Here is a 23,987-nt window from a genome sequence, read left to right as displayed (position 1 = left end):
GAAAGGCCAGGCAGCCACCCTCCCACAAGGGTTCCAATAATGAGGACATTTTAAAATCTATCCATGGCTTCAAAGGAATCTCAGTGGCAAAAGATTGCCTTGAAGAGGCACTGTATTGGTGCATTTTCCAGCTGGTCTGTCCCTCCCCATCTACTATTGGGAGAGTGTTGGTTGGTGTTCTGTCCACATACAGAATACAATGGTGACATTGCACACCCACGCCTGGTAACTACAACCCGGGTTGTGGCAGAGGAAACCAGGAAACCAAACGTAAGGGTAGGGTAGGGTGTAAACCAAAGAGGAAACCAAACGTAAGAAGAGAAACGGATCCATATTTTTATATACATTCCAATATTGTAATAAACCAAACTAGGGCTTTAAAAACAGAAGGAAAAAATGGTATCTTTAAAATTACAGGAAAACATTGGCTGTGACACAAGGACATCAGCTCTCAAGGAAAGGAATACAAACATTTAAATAATATATCTTGCTGGAAATTAAGCTTTGTGAGAAATCCCATTGATTCCTTTTAAGTCATTTTATTAAAAGGTCTATTACTGCTTAGCTTGCACTTTGTGGCTATGAGAGATGTTGGAAGGAAGAGCTATCAAAGGTGGCTATCAAAGTTTTTTTTTTTTTCATTTAACTTTTTCTGACTATTAAGCAGCTCATTTTGTGGAGACAGCCATTAGTGTCTTTAATGTGAAACAAAGCTTCTGGATAAGAGCTGCTCGGTGAAGATCAATATGAAAGATATCATTTCAGTTACAGCTTTAATAACTGTAACAATAGGGAGCCTGGCATTGCTGGCTTTATGCATTAATGTAATTTAGAATCTACCAGGTACAAATCTTATCAAACATTAGCGGTAGTCGCATTGGGAATTTCTAGGTAGAGGAACTGTGTAATAAATGAGAAGTGTTTTAAAGGTAGATTTCAATGTACCAAGGCTCATCCACCATGCAAGAAACACACCAAGACAAATAAAAACAAAACAGATTCCAGAAATCTGATTACAGCTTGTAATGAATTAACAGCATGTGTGTGTGTGTATGCATGTAGATGTATTTCATTCACACTTACCTATATACTGGTATGTTTATTTCATTTAAGATCATCAATGATTCCTGGAGCCTTGGACAGGTGCTGTCCTGTTGTAGATATGGTATAAATCACTATATATGTAGGAGTAGCATCTTCCTTAAGGCAAAGAGTTGTTTGGTGCAGGACGGGTAGGGCATGTCAGGGAGCCAGATGCATCTACCTGGTGGCTATCTAAGCTATAGCAGATGAGGAGATACTTTAATTTACATAACTGGTGTAAAATCCCTAAGGGTTTCAACATTCCCAGCTCGATGTGAACCTTTGTACAGAAGAGACTAGTCTCCTGAGCCAAGTCTTTAGCCCCTCCATGTGCCTGTATTCTGCCTCTTCAGCCTCTCCACCAGTTGTGAGACAGCCTCTCAACTACACACAGCTGCAGTTCCCCAGGGCAGCTCACTGGCCTCTCCCCACACAGCTTCTTTGGATCCATCTGCCAACCAAATCACTCCTTTGCCTCCCTTTCCTACGCTGCACCCTACCCTACCCATTCCCCGCAGTCCAGGTATCTTTACACTGTTGCCACACTTATTCACCTTTTCTCCCCTTCATCATTCTACCACAGTGGTTCTCAACCTGTGGCCCAATCAGCACACAGCTGCAGCCCATGTGATAACCGCAGGGTCATCCTGGTAATATTGGATGTGACCCACAATGGAAAATAGGTTGAGAACCACTGGTCTACCACAACCAGCTGCCACTTACTCTCTCTCTCTTCCCACCCCCACCCCCCAATGCCTGGATTTAAAAAAAAAAAAATCAGGAATGAATAACCCCTTATTTTGGATCTTTTACAACTAGGTGGCATTTTAAACATTTGTTTAACTCATGTCCAAATTTCTTCAGGTTCTAGTGCTTACAGGTAGCCACTCAAGATTTACATTTTCATTTTAAAAAAGATCTAAACTGGGAACACTATGAACTTTCAATTTATCTTTTGCTGATAAAAATGGAAAACTCAAATTTGAAGTAGCTACTGAAAAGAATAACCACCTGGCTTTTGAATTTTTAAACTTTTTTTTTTCTTCAGTGAGATTTTAAAGTAGATATCTGATTTCACAACAAAGAACAATGAGCTTTTAAGGATAACAGAACTGTCTATTTGAACCTCAACTGAATCAAAATTCAGGTTTAGTTCAGATAAGCATCCACATTTTGGATGCTTATATGGGTGCTCTACATCCCTTGCAGCTAGAAATGTCATAAGAACAGACTCTTTCATCACTGCTGCTCCATTTATGGCCACAGCTGAAAATCCCCATAAAGTAACCTTTCTTGCAGTATTTTTGCAGGGATGAGGAGAATGTGTCTGATCATTTCAGGACCCTTTCAAATTTGGTTCCCGAAATGGAGGAAGGGATTCTTAGTTATTTATAACCACTCCATCCATTCCTGAACCTCTTTTTAATTTAGTTTTTCTACGGTCCAGCAGGATTTTTCAAAATATGTCAGGTAAACCATTCATCATGAAAGAAATAGAGGTAATTTTCACAAAAGCTTAGCCATACTCTGCATTGTCATGAAGTAGCTAGTGTGTACAAGTAGCACTGCTCTCTGCTAGATAAAGGAAAATTATTCTGATGTGTATCATAGGCCCTATACTGTTAACAACCAAGATTCGCCTTCAACTCCAGTTGTAGGAGGCCTGGATTCTTTGAACTGGAGGATCTGAATTCCACTCTCTCTACCCCATGATGTGGAATGGAAAGGAACCATAGTGTGTAGCACAGTAACAACTGAGTAGTCACAGATGACTACTTTCAGCACTTAATGAGTGAACAAAGGATCATCAAATATCATGTAAAATATTATAAATCATGTTAATATTATTAGGCCTGGCCCTGCACTTCTTACTCAGGCAAAAGAGACACTGACTTCAGAAGGAATTTTGTCTGATTTAGGACAGAAGGATTCTCCTGTTATTTGTTTGTCTAACAAGGGCTTTCTAATGTCTGTTTTTAAATCTTTTCTCTGTATATTAAATAATAACATCTGGTAGCTGTGTCTCTGTGTTGTGCATATATTTAAGACAGGTCAGAATAATTCAATATTGTTTCATTATTTCAGTATTACAATTATTTTACTACTATAGTATAAAAAAACCTGTTTCTTTACCTCTCCTGTCATGTTGTGTTGGGTCATTTTGTATCACATGATGTGATGTAATGTAACTCAATGCAAGAAGACACATGTCCCTTCTCATTGGAAATTTAAAGAAACACAGATTACTTTTCCCCTGTGGGAAACAAAGCAGGTCAGGTGCCCACAACTAGCTGTAGGAAGTTTGACATAATTATCTCAGTTTCAGTACCTATGTATTTCTAATCTAATGGCATTTTGAAAGGAAGTCTATTAGATACCACAATTTAGCTGCAGTAAATCATTAAGCAAAAATAATGCGGAAAGAAAATCATTCCATGTTGTTTGCACTCCTTGCATCTATTTTAACATATTGCTAGGAAAAACTCTTGTAAATAAAATTATTGTTGGAGTAGAATTTCCAAATATATACTATGAAAGTGGAAAGCACCTGGGGAAAAAGTGATACAGCTGGAAGGCCCATTTGCACTGAATCCAAGTGGATGGAAAGAAAGCAAAAACACTTTTTTTCCCTTTTTTTGAGTAAAAAAGAATCTGGAGTAGTGAAGTACTGACACAGGAGAACAGCACATGAAGGCAACTTAAAAATTCTACTCCAAGACATACCAGTGTAAAAGTAGAGTAATTCACTTTACATTGATGTACTTACCATTATGAGAGTGAGCAGGGTTGAAGGGTAATATTGCATCTAGCTCCTAGATAGTGTTTTTCATCTGAAAATTTCAAAACACTTTACAGCATCATCATCCCAATTTTATAGATGGGGAAACTGAGACAGAGAGAGGTGAAGAGACTTGCCCCAATTCACCTATCCGGACAGTGGCAAAGCCAGGAACAAAATCCAGCTCCCCCTAGTGCTAGCCCAGTGCCCTCTTTACTAGGCCACACCAGAGGAGGAGAAAGGAAGAGCATAGAATCCAACTGAAATACTACTTATATAATATTAAGTACACTCTCTAATGCCAGATAAGTTGTTTCTTTACATCCAACTCCAGCAATGGGGCCAAAAGCTTTAGTTTTGTATTTCTTGGTGACGTTTTAGTCCCAGCATACAGAATGCGATGCCAGTAGTAGGTCTCCTATGGGAGCCAGCATATGTCACGTGACAGAGAACAAAAAATGAATATTTAAAGAGCAGCATATTCACCACAGACGCAGAAAAACTTTTTTTCTCTCCCTGTCTCTCTCGCTCATGCTCACACACACACACACCACACACACAGCATGTGCTATTTCGAATGGCCTATAAGCAGGAAAGTTGACACAAAAGCACTGCCACCATTTCACTTTGAGTTAGATATTAAACTACAAGAAATAATGTAATTAGAGTTTTACTATTTATTTAAAATCTTAGGTTTAATCTCTCAGACTATTCCGTTCCTTAACTGTGATAGCTGAATGACTGCACTTTGCAAAGGTTTATGTTAAGCAGGTTCTGAGCTTCCTGCATTTCCATTGACCTCTCCTGAGTTGTGGATTGTCTTTTCGGTTTGAATAAAGAGAAACTCAGCTGGAACAATTAAACTTCATCTGGCTTCACATCAAAACCACAATTTTTACATAGTTTTGATGGAAAGCCATAAATCAGCCTTTTTTCACTCAAAACTGGGCCCGGGCTTACTTGAAAGATTTGCAACCCTTACAGAGTCTTTCAGTAAACTTGTTCTGAGTTTTGAATTTGTAATGAAAATAGACAATTTTAATGGAAAAAGAAAAGGAGTACTTGTGGCACCTTAGAGACTAACCAATTTATTTGAGCATGAGCTTTCGTGAGCTACAGCTCACTTCATCAGGTGTGATGAATTTTAATGGAGTTAGTGGATTCATCACACACAGGTTGTACAGCTCTAGTCATAGGTCACCTTCAGCAAAATGATTAAACAGTAACTATTCCATAATATTACCTGGGACAAATTTAATCAATATGACCCTCTTGCATATCCTATGCACCTACTTCCATAAATGGTGTCTTGCAAAGTTTCCATGAATTATATGTAAACAGCAAAACTCAATAATTTCAAAAGGGGTAATAATCCATGAATATTGTTTACTTGCTAGTGCAGTACTACTTTTCCTAACCTTGAACAACTAGCTTTAATCTCAAAAATAATGTTTTTCCTTGAGTTTTACTGTTCAGAGATGCTTCTGTTTGCCAATTTTTAATATACTCTTTGAAAACTGATGAATACTTTACTCACTCTCAAATAAGTGAGGGATTCTAAGGAAGGGTAAAACACTTCCCTGCTTTGCTACAGAAACCTGAAAGGGCAATTAAATAGATGGTAAGAATAAAATGAATTCTGGGACGTCAGGGAATAGGGTCCCTTATTAAAAGCGTTGCACAATCAAAGGAGGAAAAACTCTGGGGAAGGATTTCTGCCGCCCACACCTCTGAACCAGGTCGTACCTCCAGAGTGGTATCTAATAATCCCTTTAGGGAAATATTTGTGCTTTAAGGTCCAAAGTGCTGTAGTACCACCCCCAAATTGATAAGGAAAAAAATAAAGTAGTACTTGAGAGAAACCATGTGAGTCCTCAGGAGCTGTAAGTTAGAAGGTATGTGTGTCAAGCCCAGAGCATGTATGCTCAAGCCAATCCCTGAAAATAGGATTTAAGGATTTGGATGATGACTGGGTGTCACAGACTTTTCAGCAGGCATGTACGTCTTGATGTTGCCAAAAGCCTGCTCACCAAATCATGAGGGGGAACTGCAGCCAGACATCTTGTGTGGTGTGTGTGTTTCCCTGCCTGAAGCTCTAGTGACCAAAGTAAGAGAACCAACAACAGTCAGATCCTTTTACAAGTGTCAGCTCCTGAATATTTTCCATGGTGGGGAATTCTGAAAAAGCATCCCACACATGGACCTCTGTTAGGTTAGGTTAGGAACTGGGTACTAGTGCAAAGAAGCCAATAAGAATTAAACAAAGAAAATGTAAAACAAAATAAGTGAAGGGTTTGCTTTTGTTTTTACACAACATTCATTTTGGTAGATGCTGATAATATTTATAACCTACTTTTCAATTTTTCCCCTAAGGCATGGTTGAATACAGCAGATACACAAAGGAAGAAAAATCATACCACCGCCCCACTCAACTACATGTCCTCCTTATTTATGTGCCTTCTACCAACTTGTACTTTTGTAATGAACATATTTCAGCTAAATTGTTTCCTTTGAAACCATAGATGACTGGTATGTTTTTTGAGGAATAAATTCACATTTGATCAACTTCCCAAAAGGCTAAAATGGATCTACTATTATGGCAGTACAAACACCTTATTCTCTCACTAAATATTGGAGGAACTGGAGGGGAAATCTTTTTTGTGGAGCATACTGTGATGGAAAACTTCTTAGCACTTTTTAAATTATTCATTAGAAAGGTATATCAGTATTCAGTAAACCTTATAATCAAGTATGTTTTGAAATGGCAGATTATGGAAATATAAGGATTTTGATTAATCAATTATTCTTCTTTAGAGCATCTCCCAAATTTAAAAACAAGAGAGCTGTTTGGCACACACTTGAACCTCTGTAAAATCAAATGCAACTAAAGTATCTACTTTACCTGTAATCTCTAGTACTGCTCTGCCCCCTTGTGCTGCTGCAGTGAACTCAACTGAATAATAGTTTAGCTTAATCTTTGTACATGAACTACACACACAAAAATCACCACTGTCACTTCTCACTTTTCTGGCAAGTTCAAGGTCAGTGCCTAGCTATTTTCAGCTCATCTCTTCTTGATCCATGCAGAGAAATGACAAGGTAACATGATTCGGGGTCAGCTGTATTACAGGAACCGTTACATAAACGGAGAAAGTGGAAATCAATCCTAGCTGACAGTGTCTTCAGGATAATCAGCGCTCACTCCATGCCGCTGTCAGCTCCCCTGCATCAAACACCATGTTACTTCTGTCAGATCTTTTTAATAAAGCCGTATTCTCACTTTTGGCAAAGTAAATAAATATTTCACTTGGGCTCGCATTTAATTCATTGTTTAGCAAACTTTACCACTTTGGATTTGCAAACAATCCTCATATTTACTGAAAAGACATCTCATGCTGTCATAGCCATTTCTGCCTAGGAAGGTTGTTGGCAAAGATATGATCTTCTCTTATGACATATACCATTCTTCATGCTATGTGTTAGGTTTCTTCATGCAGACCATTGCCTTATGATCCTCTGTTTTCAACTAGATCTCAGCTTCCCAAAATGTTTACTTAAATGATCATCATTATCTAAAGAATATTAGAGCTCTACTGTAATGTTTTAGGACACCTTAGTGAATTTGTTTGATTATTATTACTTTATCTGAATCATTTCCTCCTATAACTAGACATCTTTCTTAATGTAGAATTATGAACATATCATTTCACAAGATGTGCTATGTTAGTTGCATTTCGATGACAGCACATGGTATGTCAGTTTAGAGAAAGAAAAGCTATTCTATCCCACCCACCTTGTGCTCCCATGAAACTGCCAAGCCTGCAGTACTCCACTGAAGAACAATTTACCATAATATTAGTTGTCAGTAAATTCAAAGACGGAACTCCTAAAGCTATAAAATGGATTAGAAGCAATTTAAAAAAGAATTAACAAACTAGAGTAAGAGTATACTGTCAACAAACAAATGCTTCATCATAGCACTGTAATTTGGAATTTTAATTACCCCTCTGCTTCTGTAACAAAACAATGTCTGAACTGGCAGCCATTTGAATCTCTCACAGGTCATTGAGCATTCTAGTTAATTACTCTATGAATAGCCTGTTTTTCTCCCCTCTGGAAACACGTTTCTAATGGCAGTCAAGGTCTGACAAATGTGTCATCTACATAATTAGCTAGGAAGCAACACAAAACATTAAACATGCTTTGTGCCGACAACTATCAAAACATTTCATTTGTTGTCAATTATTCATTACTTTGTAGGTTCTGAAGGGGTTGTTATTATGGAAATAAGTCCAGATGCTAACAAGGTTAGCATTTTTGATTCAAATTAGTAATCAGAGGACTAACTTTTAAAAAAATGTATCCGATGTACATTTATGGCTCTTTTCAATCAGTAGTAAAGTATAAATGAATTTAGTTAGGTTCAGGTTAAAATACCCTGGCATAGTACAAACACTAATTTGTCGAGGTGCATCTTTCTTTGAAGTGTTAGTATCTAAACTGAAGTTGTAAACTTTCAGAACCTTTGGCAAGACTAATTTGTACTTAGTAAATAGGGTGAAGATTTTCACAGCATGAGACAATGTATGATTGAAGGAAAAAACCCACCACACTTGAGGTTTTTGAACCTTTTTCCTTTATATGTGTCACATTGAGTAAAAGTCAAAAATCAGCAATTCCAATTCATATAATATCTGGTCTGAACTTCAGTTTGATTTAGCAAACACCACAAACTGGTTACATTCACCACTTCCTCAGCAGAGCTGAAATGAATTTAGTCCATCTTTCAAAAAGAAATAGGTACTGGTTATTTCTTTTTCTGTAAGATCTTATGATGTTGTCTATCAAGTTATGCAGTTGAAATGTTATACTGAAAATGCCTTTAATATAGACAGATGGAGATTTTAACAATAAAATTAACAGGTTTTCAGAGGAACAGCCGTGTTAGTCTGTATTCGCAAAAAGAAAAGGAGTACTTGTGGCACCTTAGAGACTAACCAATTTATTTGAGCATGAGCTTTCGTGAGCCACATCTGATGAAGTGAGCTGTGGCTCACGAAAGCTCATGCTCAAATAAATTGGTTAGTCTCTAAGGTGCCACAAGTACTCCTTTTCTTTTTAATAAAATTAACATCCACCTTTTTAGCCAAGATCAATTCAGTTCTGGTACCTACAGTATAAATATAAAATACACATATAGAGTCACAGACACACACACTGTAACAAAATACACAAACAAAAGAAATTCAGAAATTCTATTTTAGAAAACAAAGGTGCCTTCCTAAGCCTTGTTTCCACATGTGAAAAAAATGACAATATATCTGACAAAAAACAGTTTGATAAGAAATCATTGGTCATGAAAAATGGCAGGCAGTAGAACAAGTTATATTGTTCAATATACCTTTTTATCTTGACTCTAATTCCTCAATACCTTAGTTTTTCCTTCTAAACCAATATGTGGGCCCAGTCCAGCACTAAGAAGTGCAGCTGGGTTCAATGCAGTTTCGCCGAAGTAAAGACTAAGGCCCTACTCCTACAAATGATTATTGACTTCAGTTGACTAGTCACGTGCTTAAAGTTAACATATGTAAAAGAAATTGAAGAATTGGAGCCTAAGGAATTATGACTTTACTTACAATTTGTGAACATTTTAGATGTACAATATTCTACTGTACGACAGAGAATAGAAGTAAAATGCCATTTTGATTCGATGACATAAAATATATTTGAACTACACAGAGTAGAACACAGAGATGAGGCATCTGAAAATTCTGTTTTATTTTCCTTCAACGGTAGAGAACTAACAGGTCTTTTCCATTCCTAACTTCTATGATTTCACGAACAATCTTGCTGGAGAAACAGGACTGGAATTACTTTCATACAAGTCACTGCTTTAACACAAATCTACTCATTTTATATATAACGCTTACATGCTTGATGAAATTAAAGTGGTTGCCATTAAAAAATAAGCATTTACCAACAGTTATCACATTGTGTCATCTTAGGTACATTCATATTTCTAGCCCTAATATTCTAGTACTATTTTTTTGAACATGCAACAACTGAGTTACTTCAGATACTCGGGAGTCAAAATTGTTCCCTTTTAATGGTGTCTACCATATTTTTATTGAAAGCTAAAGAAAAATGCCTATGTATATCTGTATGTTTTTTCTATCAATATTGATGTAGATATTTCTCTCTCTCTCTTGATATGTAGATATCTATGAGACACAAGTCTGAAGAGAGTCCAGTGTGAACAGCCCTTTTTAGAATAAAATAAATAGATTTTATTTTTTGCAATTTATAGTATTGTGAATGGGGAGAATGCCTTAATGAATTAAGCAATTACTTGTTGAGAGAACATTTTTATCAATGCCTGTTTTTCTCCAGGAAAAAAAAAAAGAAAATAAAAGGAAAAACAAATCTTCAAAAACTTCCACTAAATATACTATTTTAAAAAAGGAGCTCCAATGATCTTACAGAAAAGGAAATAATCCATTTTCAGCTAAAACTTCCTACAGCAATAAGAGAAATATCATGAAACTGAAAATATTTTTTTAGGAAGGATGCAGTCTGTCTTTTAATGAACATTAAACAGATAACATATTTATGAGGAAGTCAAAATATTTTGGAAGCCAATAATCCTGTAAGTCTTAACATGCTATAAAAACCACAAATAAATGCAAAGTGTTACTGTTACACATGCCTGCCTGATCAATGGTTCTCACATATTGATCTATAAATGGAGTTGACAGTCTGTGTTGGCTGCACATTTTCCAAGCAGCTCTATTTTTGTACAAAACCAATACGGGCAATTACCTTTGTTTGAGATGCCAAGTCTTATCAATTCAATGTGATTTAGTGTCATTTAAATTAAATATCAGGATCTACTTCGGGACAATCTATACAAAGCCTCAAACTTGACTATAAGCTTGATTTGAAGTAAACATGTACAAGCCCCATAATCTCATAATATGGCTCAAAAACTCTACCAAACAGAAGGCTTGTATTTTTAGCCTTTTTATTTCTCTTTTTTTGGCTAGTCATAACTTTGGCAAGTATTCTATGATCACAGGACTGGAGTAAGAAACAAAAGAAAATTGCTTCCTGCTTCTCTGATAACGTATCAGAGAGCTAAATAAACCAACAAAGTCTGTTAAATCAAAAAGAACTCTAATACATTAGCATTTTGGAATGTCTAAGATAGACCGTAATTCTTAATCTAAACACCAATAACAAAAGACGTTTCATTGGTGAATTTGCTTTGAATGAAGCAAAATGCATTTCTCTGGGTTTAAAAGATAGAAGTACTGATGTACATTGGTGGTTGAGATACTAATATTAAACAATGAAAGAGCTTTTGCCTACTACATTCTGTGTCCAGCTTCAAGATTTGTGCTCTTTAAACTCTACATTAATATCAGTTCCAACTTCCAGCAGAATACTTGAGCATTTCCATTGTAAATACCACAGACTAAAAGACATGAGCATTTACATTAAGCTTTTGCATCAGCTAGCTTCTCTATTATACATTCAGCATCTTTACTAATACAAAATGCACAGTTCATATGGCCTTACTGACGTACACTTCATATCTTCCATTGTCACACCATAGAAAATAATCTGTTCATCTTCAAAAGGAGAGCCCAAGGTGTACACACAAGCACAGCACTGAATACTTTAGAATGCCACAAATCACTTAGACAAAATTATATAGTCTCTTCTCTACAAATCACTACTAGAGGTTCTTCATAAATGTGTTATTTTTTTCAAACATATTTTAGGAATATTTTTTTAACTGTTCAAAATGCAACAAATCCTGAATTGCCTTAACTTAGACAAAACTCCAGCTGAAGTGAACCGGTTTTGCATGAGTTAGGCAAGGAATATTTGGCCCTTGATTTGGAAGACCAATAGAAAGAGAAACGTGTTCATTAACAGATCACACATTAGTAGATATTCCTAATGCATTTCCATAATTGAAGTAACAGAGTAACATGGAGCCTCTTATGAGTTCACTCATATTACCAAGGTTTTTAAAAAACCTAACAGCTGAAGACAAAGAAATACAGTTTATGTGAAACCAGTACAAAATGTTTCCAAACGTTCGATAAGCCAACCAATGGCATACACTCCCTCCCATCCACACCAACTATCTTAACAGAGAGTCAGATTCTCAACTGATATAAAACAGCATAAGTCCTTTTTTGCCCTGCAACACAGTGTAATAAGATCCCATTGATATGTTGGTATATGTAGCTTTAAGCTCTGATCTATATTCCTTTGGATACAAAACTGAAGGTTGTTTATTTAAGTGCCCAGAAACTACAAAACAAGAATACATTACTCCAAACAACCATAATAAAGAACTCTTCACTTTTTCAAGGCACTTCACAAACAAAGGTTCTATCTTCTCCCTTTCATGCCCTCCCCCAAAATCCTTTCCTAATCAGGCATGGAGGATCTGATATGTCAACATGAAAGCGATACAGATATTTTGGTAAATCTTTTACATTCAAACAACATTACACTTTAAGAACATATTTGAATATGTTTGAATTCTTGTTTAAGAATTGTGGTTTTCGTTTGGCTTTAGCAAACAACTTTAACAGGCTTATCTGAGTAAATATGCCAAAATACTTTTCAGTATGTCAATATATAGTCAGAAAATTCTGCATGGCAAAAAGAGATGAAAAGAACTGAAACAGAAAGGAAATCAGTAGCATGGAAAGCTTTCAATCTATGATATTGGAGCCAAGTTTGCTTGGTAAAATGAAATATACTGAGCAAAATACCACTTCATATAATTAGCTACTAAACAAATGTAACACAAAGCAACTTTTCAGCTCCCTACTAATGAACATACATTGTACCTGCTATGGTTATGGGAATGCAGCAGTGAATATTTATGTCTAATTTAACTTTTTAGAACCCTTGCTCTATAACAGTCCAGCATACTACCCCCAAAACTAAAGTTATGTAACAAGGTAATATCAACAATGAGAAACTGCATGATAAAATCCTGCCCAAAAGTGAAAAATGCTAATTTTGTCTCATTTAGCAGCTGGATACAGAAATGCTCATTAGTTTTAAGAGGGTTAATCCTTTTAACTTTTGCATATTGATATGCCAATTATGCCTAATTGTACAAGAGGCATCAGTCAAGGTAATAGTGCATAAACACATGAAAGTTATTAAGTACATCCCAACATGTAATAAAGTAGGTGTTAATTGGTAGCTGAGTTCTGCAGGCTATTGAGGTGGATAATTCATTGAGAGATGGATCACTTGTAATTTCTCTACATAATTCCTTTTGCAGTCTCATGCTGTGATGTTTTCATGCTTGTCAAAAACAACTGCAGCCTAGTGCCGTTTGTTAAACACAGCCAATAAAATATGTTAGGCATCATTAAATATACTTAACTTTTAAACTTTTTCAAAGGTACAGTTCTTACTGATAATGCATTATAGTATTTCCAATAAATTACTGTAAACACTGCTTCAAGTTCATAACTGAGGAACATTTCACTTAGGATAAAAACAAAGCAATATGTGCAATGTGTCTGAGGCAAATGATACTTTTAAATTGGAAAGTAAACATACAGAAATGAATCTCTCATCAGTTGCCATGATCTAAAGCAATGTTTTCAGTACAGAAATATAATGATTTGCTTCCCTGAGCTAAATTCATGTAAGTAAGTACGTAAATAAAAAGAATAATTAAAATCATATACTTTTCAATCTACCTTGATGAAAGTGTTGTGGGTTAATTTTGTCTTTGCACTCGGAGTGAATAATGCAGGAAAAATACAATTTCTATAGCAAGCTTATTCCATTTAATAACTCAGTTAGTATAATAGATTCCTATGAAATATTCAGCTCTCTAACAGAACAGCAATGAATGGCTGTGAAGACTGACTGAGTCTTGGGGGTCTGTCCCCAGCTAACCTAACTCGTTCAGATCCATTTTGTTCTCAGTGAATGCGGAGTCCAAAAAAGTAGCTAACATTGCATAAATAATTTTGTAACATCATATGGCCTCAGCTGCAAGTTGCCACCATTACAGAAGAAAATTAACCAGAGGAGACTCATACCAATCAGTCTGTTTAGTAGCTCAGAATGAGTACAGGGGCAGGGATATAATTGGCAATAAAGTTCATCACTAACTATTTTATTTTAAATCATTTTAATGAATAAAAATGACGCAACTCTGTTCACGGTTAACATATTAAGATAAGTTCAGTATCAGAGCTCTGCAAAACAGTAATTTCTACAGCAAGACTATTTTAGGTGTGTCAGTTGCAAAGTTTCTCTTTATTAGAAGAGTTTTAATGTCTGTTTTTTACTCCTTTTGTCTGATTTTAGCCTCTGGCTTTTAGAAGTAATATATATTGGGAAACATAAGCACTATACACCTGCACAGCTTCATTTTTTATTACACTGAAGCAAGAGAATGGAGATCCTGATTAGTCATTAAATGTGGTAGCACCAAATCCATGATATCTCTTTGGATTAAACAGTTTTACTTTAATAACTGGTGACACTATTTGAAAGGTGGCATTTCTTACTGCTTGTAGGTGGATGAGTTCCTACTTGCAAGGGTTTCTAGAAGAATTAATAATAAGCCTGAAGATATTAACTTGGTTTTACAAAAATCAGATCAGGAAACACTTGCGGAATTTTACTTACAGGTTCTTTGACCTTCACATTCTCAGAAAGGATCATTGATTTACTTTGGCTATGCCTGTCATGGTGGCTGTTAGCACTTTTGATCCTCATTTGAACAGCCCCTATATTTTGGTGGGTAGGGTTCGGTTTTTCAGAGGAAGTATCGGAAGCTGGAAGTCCTTGCATGATTACTGCGTTGTCCTGAAAAAACACAGAACAATAAAGTTATTCTTGATACATGTGCTCTTTACCTAAAAACATATCAATGCAGTCAGTAGCAGACACAGGCTGAACCAGTTCAGGAAAGCATGGTTATCTTTGAACACTGGGGTAACCAACAGTTGATTACTGTACTAATCACTCACACAGCCAAACTGACTTGGAAGAGTTAATGCAGTGTTGTTGCAGCCATGTCAGTCCCAGGGTATTAGAGAGACACGGCGAGTGAGGTAATATATTTTATTGGAACAACTTCAAGAAGTTCGTCCAATAAAAGATATTACCTCACCCATCTTGTCTCTTGGAAGAGTTGAGTTTATGTAAAAGATTATCCTTATCTCAAATGCCATTCTCCTCTATAGTGTAATCTCTCTGTAACCTTCTATCATATCCAGCTGGCAGCTATCAAACTTTGTCTTTGGCCCTGTTCACACAATACATTTTTAGACAATATGAAGGAAAGTGGTTTGAAAGTAATTAACCTGACTGACTTCTACACTACAGTACTTTAAAATCCATGCTACAGGCATGTTAGAAAACTATGCTGGAGCCCTGTTAGCACAGTCTTCTCAAGCACAGATCTGTTAAACTTTTCTTAGCTTCAATTATTTCATCTATAGATGAAACTTTTTCTTTTTTATATAAAAACTGTGTCCTTCTGTGAAGCCTGAGCATATCAGGTTCCATACACTAAGGAAGGTCAGGCCTGGTTAGTACTTTGGTGGGAAAGTACTATATGGAATGCAGAAGTCCTGCATGAAGTAGTACTAATGATGTGGTATAAATAACTTACATGTGCACCTCTATGATGCTAAAGGGCACTGTGACTATGGATGGGCCATCCTTTGAATGAAATGCAAAGCCATGGTTCTGGCTCCTTGTTGTTATTTAAAGTAAAAAATCAAGACTGCACGTTCTTCTAAAAAGTATGCTCTAGCAATATTCTGGGGAAGTTCTATGGTTATGTAGAAGGACATATTAGGTGATGCAGGAGGACATACTAGGTGATCAGAATGGTCCCTTCTGGCCTTAGAGTTATGAAAAAATTCCCACGGATCTTCCAGTAGAATGGGTAATAAACTTAGTGTTCTGGTCACAATGGAACTCTAGTCTTCGTATTCTGTCTAAATTCCCCATACATTTTCCATTGCTTAGATACTTTGTATTTCCTGTGCTAAAATGTGTCCCATTAAACACTTGCTGCATTTTCACCCACAAGTCGTATATTTCAAAAGTAGGCGAAGTGATATGTGATACTATGAGAGCAGAAGGAGGGAGTGGTAGCAATCCACATATTTAGTTGCTTAATACTTTTAATTGACACTTTTTTTAAAAAATAGCTCCACCACCACTACTGGTTGGGTAGTTCTTTGAAATCTGACATATCGATTACTTTGGGGCCAGGGACATGCAAAGTCATTGAGATTTGGGTGAAAGTCACCAATTCCTGCGTGTGTTTTCAGGGAACAAAGCTTTTTCTGACAGCACCCCAAAAACCCTGAAGCTTCTGTTGACCTTTGACCCATAACTTGAGCTCAGATGATAAAGAAGGATAAAGGAGTTTGAGGTGCAAGTGGTCTTCTCGTCCATCCTCCCCGTGGAAGGAAAAGGCCTGAGTAGAGACCGTTGAATCGTGGAAGTCAACGAATGGATACGCAGGTGGTGTCAGAGAGAAGGCTTTGGATTCTTTGACCACGGGATGGTGTTCCAAGTAGAAGTATTGCTAGGTGGAGATGGGCTCCACCTAACAGAGAGGGAAGAACATCTTCGCAAGCAGGCTGGCTAGCCTAGTGAGGAGGGCTTTAAACTAGGTTCACTGGGGGAAGGAAACCAAAGCCCTGAGGTAAGTGGGGAAGTGGGATACCAGGAGGAAGCACGAGCAGGAGAGAGCAAAAGGGGAGGACTCCTGCCTTATACTGAGAAATCAGGACAATCAGCGAGTTATCTTAAGTGCCTATACACAAATGCAAGAAGCCTGGGAAACAAGCAAGGAGAACTGGAAGAAGTCCTGGCACAGTCAAGGAATTATGATGTGACTGGAATAACAGAGACTTGGTGGGATAACTCACATGACTGGAGTACTGTCATGGATGGATATAAACAGTTCAGGAAGAACAGGCGGGGCAGAAAAGGTGGGGGAGTTGCACTGTATGTAAGTGAGCAGTATGACTGCTCAGAGCTCAAGTATGAAACTGCAGAAAAACCTGAGTGTCTCTGGATTAAGTTTAGAAGTGTGAGCAACAAGGGTGATGTCGTGGTGGGAGTCTGCTATAGACCACCGGACCAGAGGGATGAGGTGGATGAGGCATTCTTCCGGCAACTCACAGAAGTTACTAGATCGCAGGCCCTGGTTCTCATGGGAGACTTCAATCACCCTGATATCTGCTGGGAGAGCAATACAGCGGTGCATAGACAATCCAGGAAGTTTTTGGAAAGTGTAGGGGACAACTTCCTGGTGCAAGTGCTGGAGGAACCAACTAGGGGCAGAGCTCTTCTTGACCTGCTGCTCACAAAGCAGGAAGAATTAGTAGGGGAAGATAAAGTGGATGGGAACCTGGGAGGCAGTGACCATGAGATGGTTGAGTTCAGGATCCTGACACAGGGAAGAAAGGAGAGCAGCGGAATACAGACCCTGGACTTCAGAAAAGCGGACTTTGACTCCCTCAGGAAACTGATGGGCAGGATCCCCTGGGAGAATAACATGAGGGGGAAAGGAGTCCAGGAGAGCTGGCTGTATTTTAAAGAATCCTTATTGAGGTTACAGGGACAAACCATCCCGATGTGTAGAAAGAATGGAAAATACGGCAGGCGACCAGCTTGGCTTAACAGTGAAATCCTTGCTGATCTTAAACACAAAAAAGAAGCTTACAAGAAGTGGAAGATTGGATAAATGACCAGGGAAGAGTATAAAAAATATTGCTCAGGCATGCAGGAGTGAAATCAGGAAGGCCAAATCACACCTGGAGTTGCAGCTAGCAAGAGATGCTAAGAGTAACAAGAAGGGTTTCTTCAGGTATGTTAGCAACAAGAAGAAAGTCAAGGAAAGTGTGGGCCCCTTACTGAATGAGAGAGGCAACTTCGTGACAGAGGATGTGGAAAAAGCTAATGTACTCAATGCTTTTTTTGCTTCTGTCTTCATGAACAAGGTCAGCTCCCAGACTACTGCACTGGGCAGCACAGCATGGGGAGGAGGTTACCAGCCCTCTGTGGAGAAAGAAGTGGTTCGGGACTATTTAGAAAAGCTGGACGAGCACAAGTCCATGGGGCCGGATGCGCTGCATCCGAGAGTGCTACAGGAGTTGGCGGATGTGATTGCAGAGCCATTGGCCATTATCTTTGAAAACTCATGGTGATCAGGGGAAGTCCCGGATGACTGGAAAAAGGCTAATGTAGTGCCCATGTTTAAAAAAGGGAAGAAGGAGGATCCTGGGAACTACAGGCCAGTCAGCCTCACCTCAGTCCCTGGAAAAATCATGGAGCAGGTCCTCAAGGAATCAATTCTGAAGCACTTAGAGGAGAGGAAAGTGATCAGGATCATGAATTCAGCAAGGGCAAGTCATGCCTGACTAATCTAATTGCCTTCTATGACGAGATAACTGGCTCTGTGGATGAGGGGAAAGTGGTGGACGTGTTGTTCCTTGACTTTAGCAAAGCTTTCGACACGGTCTCCCACAGTATTCTTGCCAGCAAGTTAAAGAAGTATGGGCTGGATGAATGGACTATAAGGTGGACAGAAAGTTGGCTAGATTGTCGGGCTCAATGGGTAGTGATCAATGGCTCCATGTCTAGTTGGCAGCCGGTATCAAGTGGAGTGCCCCAAGGGTTGGTCCTGGGGCCGCTTTTGTTCAATATCTTCATTAATGATCTGGAAGATGGTGTGGATTGCACCCTCTGCAAGTTTGCAGATGACACTAAACTGGGAGGAGAGGTAGATACGTTGGAGGGTAGGGATAGGATACAGAGGGACCTAGACAAATTGGAGGATTGGGCCAAAAGAAATCTGATGAGGTTCAACAAGGACAAGTGCAGAGTCCTGCACTTTGGATGGAAGAATCCCATGCACCGCTACAGACTAGGGACCAAATGGCTCGGCAGCAGTTCTGCAGAAAAGGACCTAGGGGTTACAGTGGATGAGAAGCTGGATATGAGTCAACAGTGTGCCCTTGTTGCCAAGAAGGCCAATGGTATTTTGGGATGTATATGTAGGGGCATTGCCAGCAGATCAAGGGACGTGATCGTTCCCCTCTATTCGACACTGGTGAGGCCTCATCTGGAGTACGGTGTCCAGTTTTGGGCCCCACACTACAAGAAGGATGTGGAAAAATTGGAAAACATCCAGCGGAGGGCAACAAAAATGATTAGGGGACTGGAACACATGACTTATGAGGAGAGGCTGAGGGAACTGGGATTGTTTAGTCTGCGGAAGAGAAGAATGAGGGGGGATTTGATAGCTGCTTTCAACTACCTGAAAGGGGGTTCCAAAGAGGATGGATCTAGACTGTTCTCAGTGGTAGCTGATGACAGAACAAGGAGTAACGGTCTCAAGTTGCAGTGGGGGAGGTTTAGGTTGGATATTAGGAAAAACTTTTTCACTAGGAGGGTGGTGAAACACTGGAATGCGTTGCCTAGGGAGGAGGTGGAATCTCCTTCCTTAGATATTTTTAAGGTCAGGCTTGACAAAGCCCTGGCTGGGATGATTTAGTTGGGGATTGGTCCTGCTTTGAGCATGGGGTTGGACTAGATGACCTCCTGAGCTCCCTTCCAACCCTGATATTCTATGATTCTATGATCAGGTAAATAATCATTTATATCTTGCTAAATTAGTGCAAATGAAACTAAAACTATAATACAAGTAGGAATAAGCAAAGGAACAAAGATAATTTTAAAATGCGCTTTTTAGTAAGCCTGAAACCTAGTATTTATCTTGAGCCCTAGTGGTAATAATAGTGAGCATAAGGCCACATTAGGCCTAATAAAAGTTAGGATTAGTCGGTAACCTTGAGTCAGAAGATTTAGGAATATACATCTTGTGATAAACTGTCTAAGACTTTATTTGGCCAGAGTTCCTTAACTGCAGTGTATGGGGAACCTGTTATTAGTAACAAGTGCATTTTGCACCCCAAATTAATCATAAGGCTACGCTTCTAAAAGTCTGCGCACATGCCCTGCCCACTTGCTTCACTGCAGAATTCCACAGAGAACTGAATCTTCTACAAGACACCGACAAAACACATCAAGCAGTAGATCTGGGGGATGCAGAACACAGAGGAGGGGTTACAACAGCACACAGAACACTGAGGGGCACAGCAACATGGGAGAAAACATAGGTATGGGGAAACAGATACACAACCCTCGGAGAGAGACAGGGCAGGGGAGGGACAAGGGGACACAAAGTTGGGGGAAGGGGTTAACACACAGCATGCAGATATTACGGAACACAGTGCACTTGAAGGTGACAGAAGAACAGTTTTTTAAGTGCCCTTCTTAAGGGGCTTGTCCACAGAGCCTAACAGCCATCTCCTCATGACAGCTAGTCTGTTAGTTCAAGTGGTAAAAGTCTGTTCCAGTGGTGAAGATCCAGGATTCAAATACAGATCTTGATGCATCATGGGAGGTTGGTACAGTTGCATATAGTAGAATTTGTTTTTTCCTTTAAAAAATATAGGAAGTTACATACAAAAACTATGTCGAAAAAATGTTACTCAGATTGCAAAGTTAAGCATTCAAAAGCTAGGAAATGCCAGAATAGAGGTTGCCTGTGCAACCTTAATTCATCCCCCTTCTGAATATTCATTATGATATAAGCTTTACTTATATGGTCATGTTATTTATTCTAGAGGACCCCTACCTCATTCAGTGCAGGTGGTGCTCAGTGAATTAATCAGGGTGGTGAAGGAAATGAGGCTGTTGTCTGTAGGGCCCCTACAGAGGTTGTAATGGGCTTAGAGAACGAAGGAGAGGATTGCAGGAAGAGTTAGGGTTGTCTTGTAATTAAGGCAGTTGAATGTTACTTTGTATAAATAATTAAATATTCATTAGAGTAGGGACCAACCTTACTCTCCCGCATCCCAGGAGAGTGCACTAGCCACTGGGATGGAGAATCATTCTTGGTTGCTCACTGACTCCATGAATATTTTATACAAAGTGGAACAGCTTTAACAGGCAAAGCTGAGAGTCACAGTGGCCCCCTGCTACCACAACTCTGGAGCCAAGTAGCTAGGCACTCATCTAGGAAACGAGACCTGAGTTCAACTCCTGCTCCTCTCAGGTACAATGGGGCTCTGAACCAGCTCCTCCCATATTCTGGGCAAGTCCTCTTGCTACGGGGGGCACCACTTATTTATTTAGAGAAAAGGAATGGTCTGATGTATGCACCTAACTCCAGCAGAGGTTTCACACCTATGAATCCCAAGTGGACACTGGTATTTGGCTTTTGTGGTTCCCATTCTTAGCACCTAACTGTCCCCATACATTGTATAGGACCCTGGACACCTGATCTGGGGCTGTGGATTCCACAAGGTGACAGGGTGCCTAAAGTTAGCCTTTGCAACACTAAGCCTTAGTTTCCTTTGTGAATCTAGTTTCTGGTGCCTGAATGACTAAGTAATTGTCTGACCTTGGACAAGTCACTGGCTTTCCATCTATATGCATCCATCTGCAAAATGGGAATACCCATACTCACTCACCTACATCACAGGTGTTGGGAGGACTAATCACATAACGTGTGATTTGAACACAAACTGCTATAAAAATGCTATGCACTATGACAAAATCAGGCCAGGTATATAAAGTTGGAGCACAAACACTGGGATGCACAAAGTTAATAAGATTTTGACCTTGGTCTCATTGTGCCACAGTTTCCCCTTTGTAAAACTGAAATAATAATACTCTGCTGTCTCAGAGAGATGTCATTCAGTAATGCTTGTGAGGGCCTGAGATGCAATAATCAGTGCCACAGAAGAGGTGTCATATAATACTTTAAAAAAAACCCAGTTACAGCATAGTGAAAACTTGCAAAATCTCAAGAAAACAAAGTACTCTACTGCAGATGCTACTCTAAATGGCTGCAGTCAGGAAGCCTTTTGCAATGCATAACAATAATTTTATTATGCTTGTAAATTTACAAACAATACAACACATTTTTGTATGCCAGTAGATGACACACTTTATATTAACTACATGCACAGTGTAAAGGCACATGCTGCTTTTATACATAAATTCTTTAGCAGTTCTCTTCTTTGGAACCAGGAAAGAAAAGATTGCAAAGGCCAATGGGGGAAACTCACACCTTTGTTTGGATGCATCCAGACTTAGCAAGAGTTACTGGTAGCGCCTACGGTCAAGTTGAGGCCTCATTTTCAAAGGCTGGCAGGATATTTTGTCCAAACCCATGTGGGGCATTTTATGCTAATGATTTAATTAGCTAATTTGCATATTTACAAATAAATATCAGATTTGAAAACTCTGCTTGGATTTAGTGCTAATGAAAGGCATTGAATTGAGTCTGAATTTGCCTTACAGCAGTCCCTGGAGCAGTGGGAACAGGCATAGAGAGGCAAAATCTTATTGCCCAAACCTCTCTGAAGAGGGCTAAGGACTTATGGGGAGCCAGAAGCAGCATGGAGGGAGTTAGGAGTAGCTACAGGAGTGTTGTGGGGGGCATTGTTGGACAGGAGAGAAACCAGAGGATGGAGGAGGTTGCTATGGGTTGCATCACCCTGTCCTTCCATTAACCCTGTCGCTCTCCATACCCCATTTTCACATCGCTTGCTTCTCCCTTATCTCCTGCTGCTTTTTAGTTCCTTCCAGTAGCTTCTGTCCCCACCTTTTCCTCAAGTAGCCCCTCCCTCTCTCCCAACACAACTGTTACCTACCCCACCAGCCCCTAGTTTTCTTTATCCACAGCCCCTCATCTCCCCTGGTTGGGTGCTGACCTCCATCAGCACCTCTCTGTATTTCCAGCCACACATCTGGGAATGGCAGCAGGAGCAGATAGCCCGCAAAGAGGGGGGCAGAGAGGATGCCTGCCTGCCCATTCAGCAGGCTCAGGGTCCTGTACAATGTATAGGGACAGTTAGGTGCTAAGAATGGGAACCACAAAAGCCAGGTACCTGTCTGCACTTTGGATTCAAAGGTGTGAAACCTCTGCTGAAATTAGGTGCATACATCAGACCATCCCTTTCCTCACCAAAAAAAAAAAAAAAAAGAGTTGTCTCCCCATCTCACGAGCACTTTCCCAGGATGTGCAAGAACCAGGTTCAAAGCACAGCAGCCCAAACCCCACAGCAGAATACTGCTGAATACGTAAAGGGGCTGCAGCAACTGACAAAGGACACTTTCTGTACCTTCACGCGACAGGCATGACACCTGGCAGAGGCTGGATTTCCCCAACCCTAACTTCTGAACACGCACTCAGGGATTGCAGGAGGTAAATTCTGTCTTTGGCACTCTGGGTGAAAAATGAACACAGGTAATTGCATGTGCAAAGTTGTGCACATTTACAAGCATCAGAGAGGCATGTTGCTGAGCTCATCCAGAAACAGAGGGTCTCAGAGACTCAGGAGTTGGTTGGTCCAGGCAAAACAATTATAGACGGACCCTCTGGAACACAGAAGCTGTACTGACAAATCCAGTTTTTGTCCTCAATCCTGCCTGCTGTCCCACAAAGTCAGACCACAGTGCCCCATAAAGAGCCCCACTATTCAACCAAACACAAACACTTTTAACCAAACTAAAAATTGTCCAAAAATGGTGTTTCAATTGAATCACAGTGTCTCACACAAAGCCCTTTGATTTCTTTGAAATTCTCTATTTGATGAAAATTCAAAATGATGCATTTGGTATAATTTTTCATTTCCTTGTGGTTGGAAAACTCCCACTTTCATTCTTTTAATCTCCAGCAATGGGGAAAAGGATGGAGGGAAGTGAGAGAAAGTGGGTTTTTCCCCACTGAAATAAAACAAACATTTTAATGCTCTTTAATTAATTTAATTTTAATTTTAAACATTTAATTTTTTCATGAAAGTTATTTTTTTGACCAGCTCTACCCATTACCATCCTTAACTTTTTGGTTTAACTGTAATTATGTATCAGGAACACAGCCGTTGGGGCTCTGCTCAGGCACAAGAGTCTACCTGGGTTAATCCATTTATGCATTTTTCTACAGAGCAGTACACAATACCACAATGTTTGCTTAGTTATATGGTGCTGTGCAGGTACTTTTAATTTGTAGGAGTTT

The 23,987-nt window shown here is 39.1% G+C and overlaps 1 protein-coding gene across 4 annotated transcripts in view; it reads right to left on the bottom strand.

Moving 5' to 3' along the window:
• The window catches only part of ARHGAP15 (Rho GTPase activating protein 15), a 458,500-nt gene that overhangs the window by 418,729 nt on the left and 15,784 nt on the right, over window positions 1-23,987 (bottom strand). For all 4 annotated transcript variants that reach the window (XM_048868642.2, XM_075117817.1, XM_075117819.1 and 1 more), the window contains one exon: window positions 14,552-14,731. In XM_048868642.2, coding sequence (XP_048724599.1) covers window positions 14,552-14,716 — 165 coding nt within the window. In that variant the 5' untranslated portion in view covers window positions 14,717-14,731. The remainder of the gene's footprint in view (window positions 1-14,551; window positions 14,732-23,987) is intronic.

The sequence above is a fragment of the Caretta caretta genome, chromosome 11 (assembly GCF_965140235.1).
Source record: "Caretta caretta isolate rCarCar2 chromosome 11, rCarCar1.hap1, whole genome shotgun sequence".
NCBI classification, from domain to species: domain Eukaryota; kingdom Metazoa; phylum Chordata; order Testudines; family Cheloniidae; genus Caretta; species Caretta caretta.
Note: the sequence above shows the minus strand (reverse complement) of the source record. Positions and strands in the feature narration are given on the sequence as shown.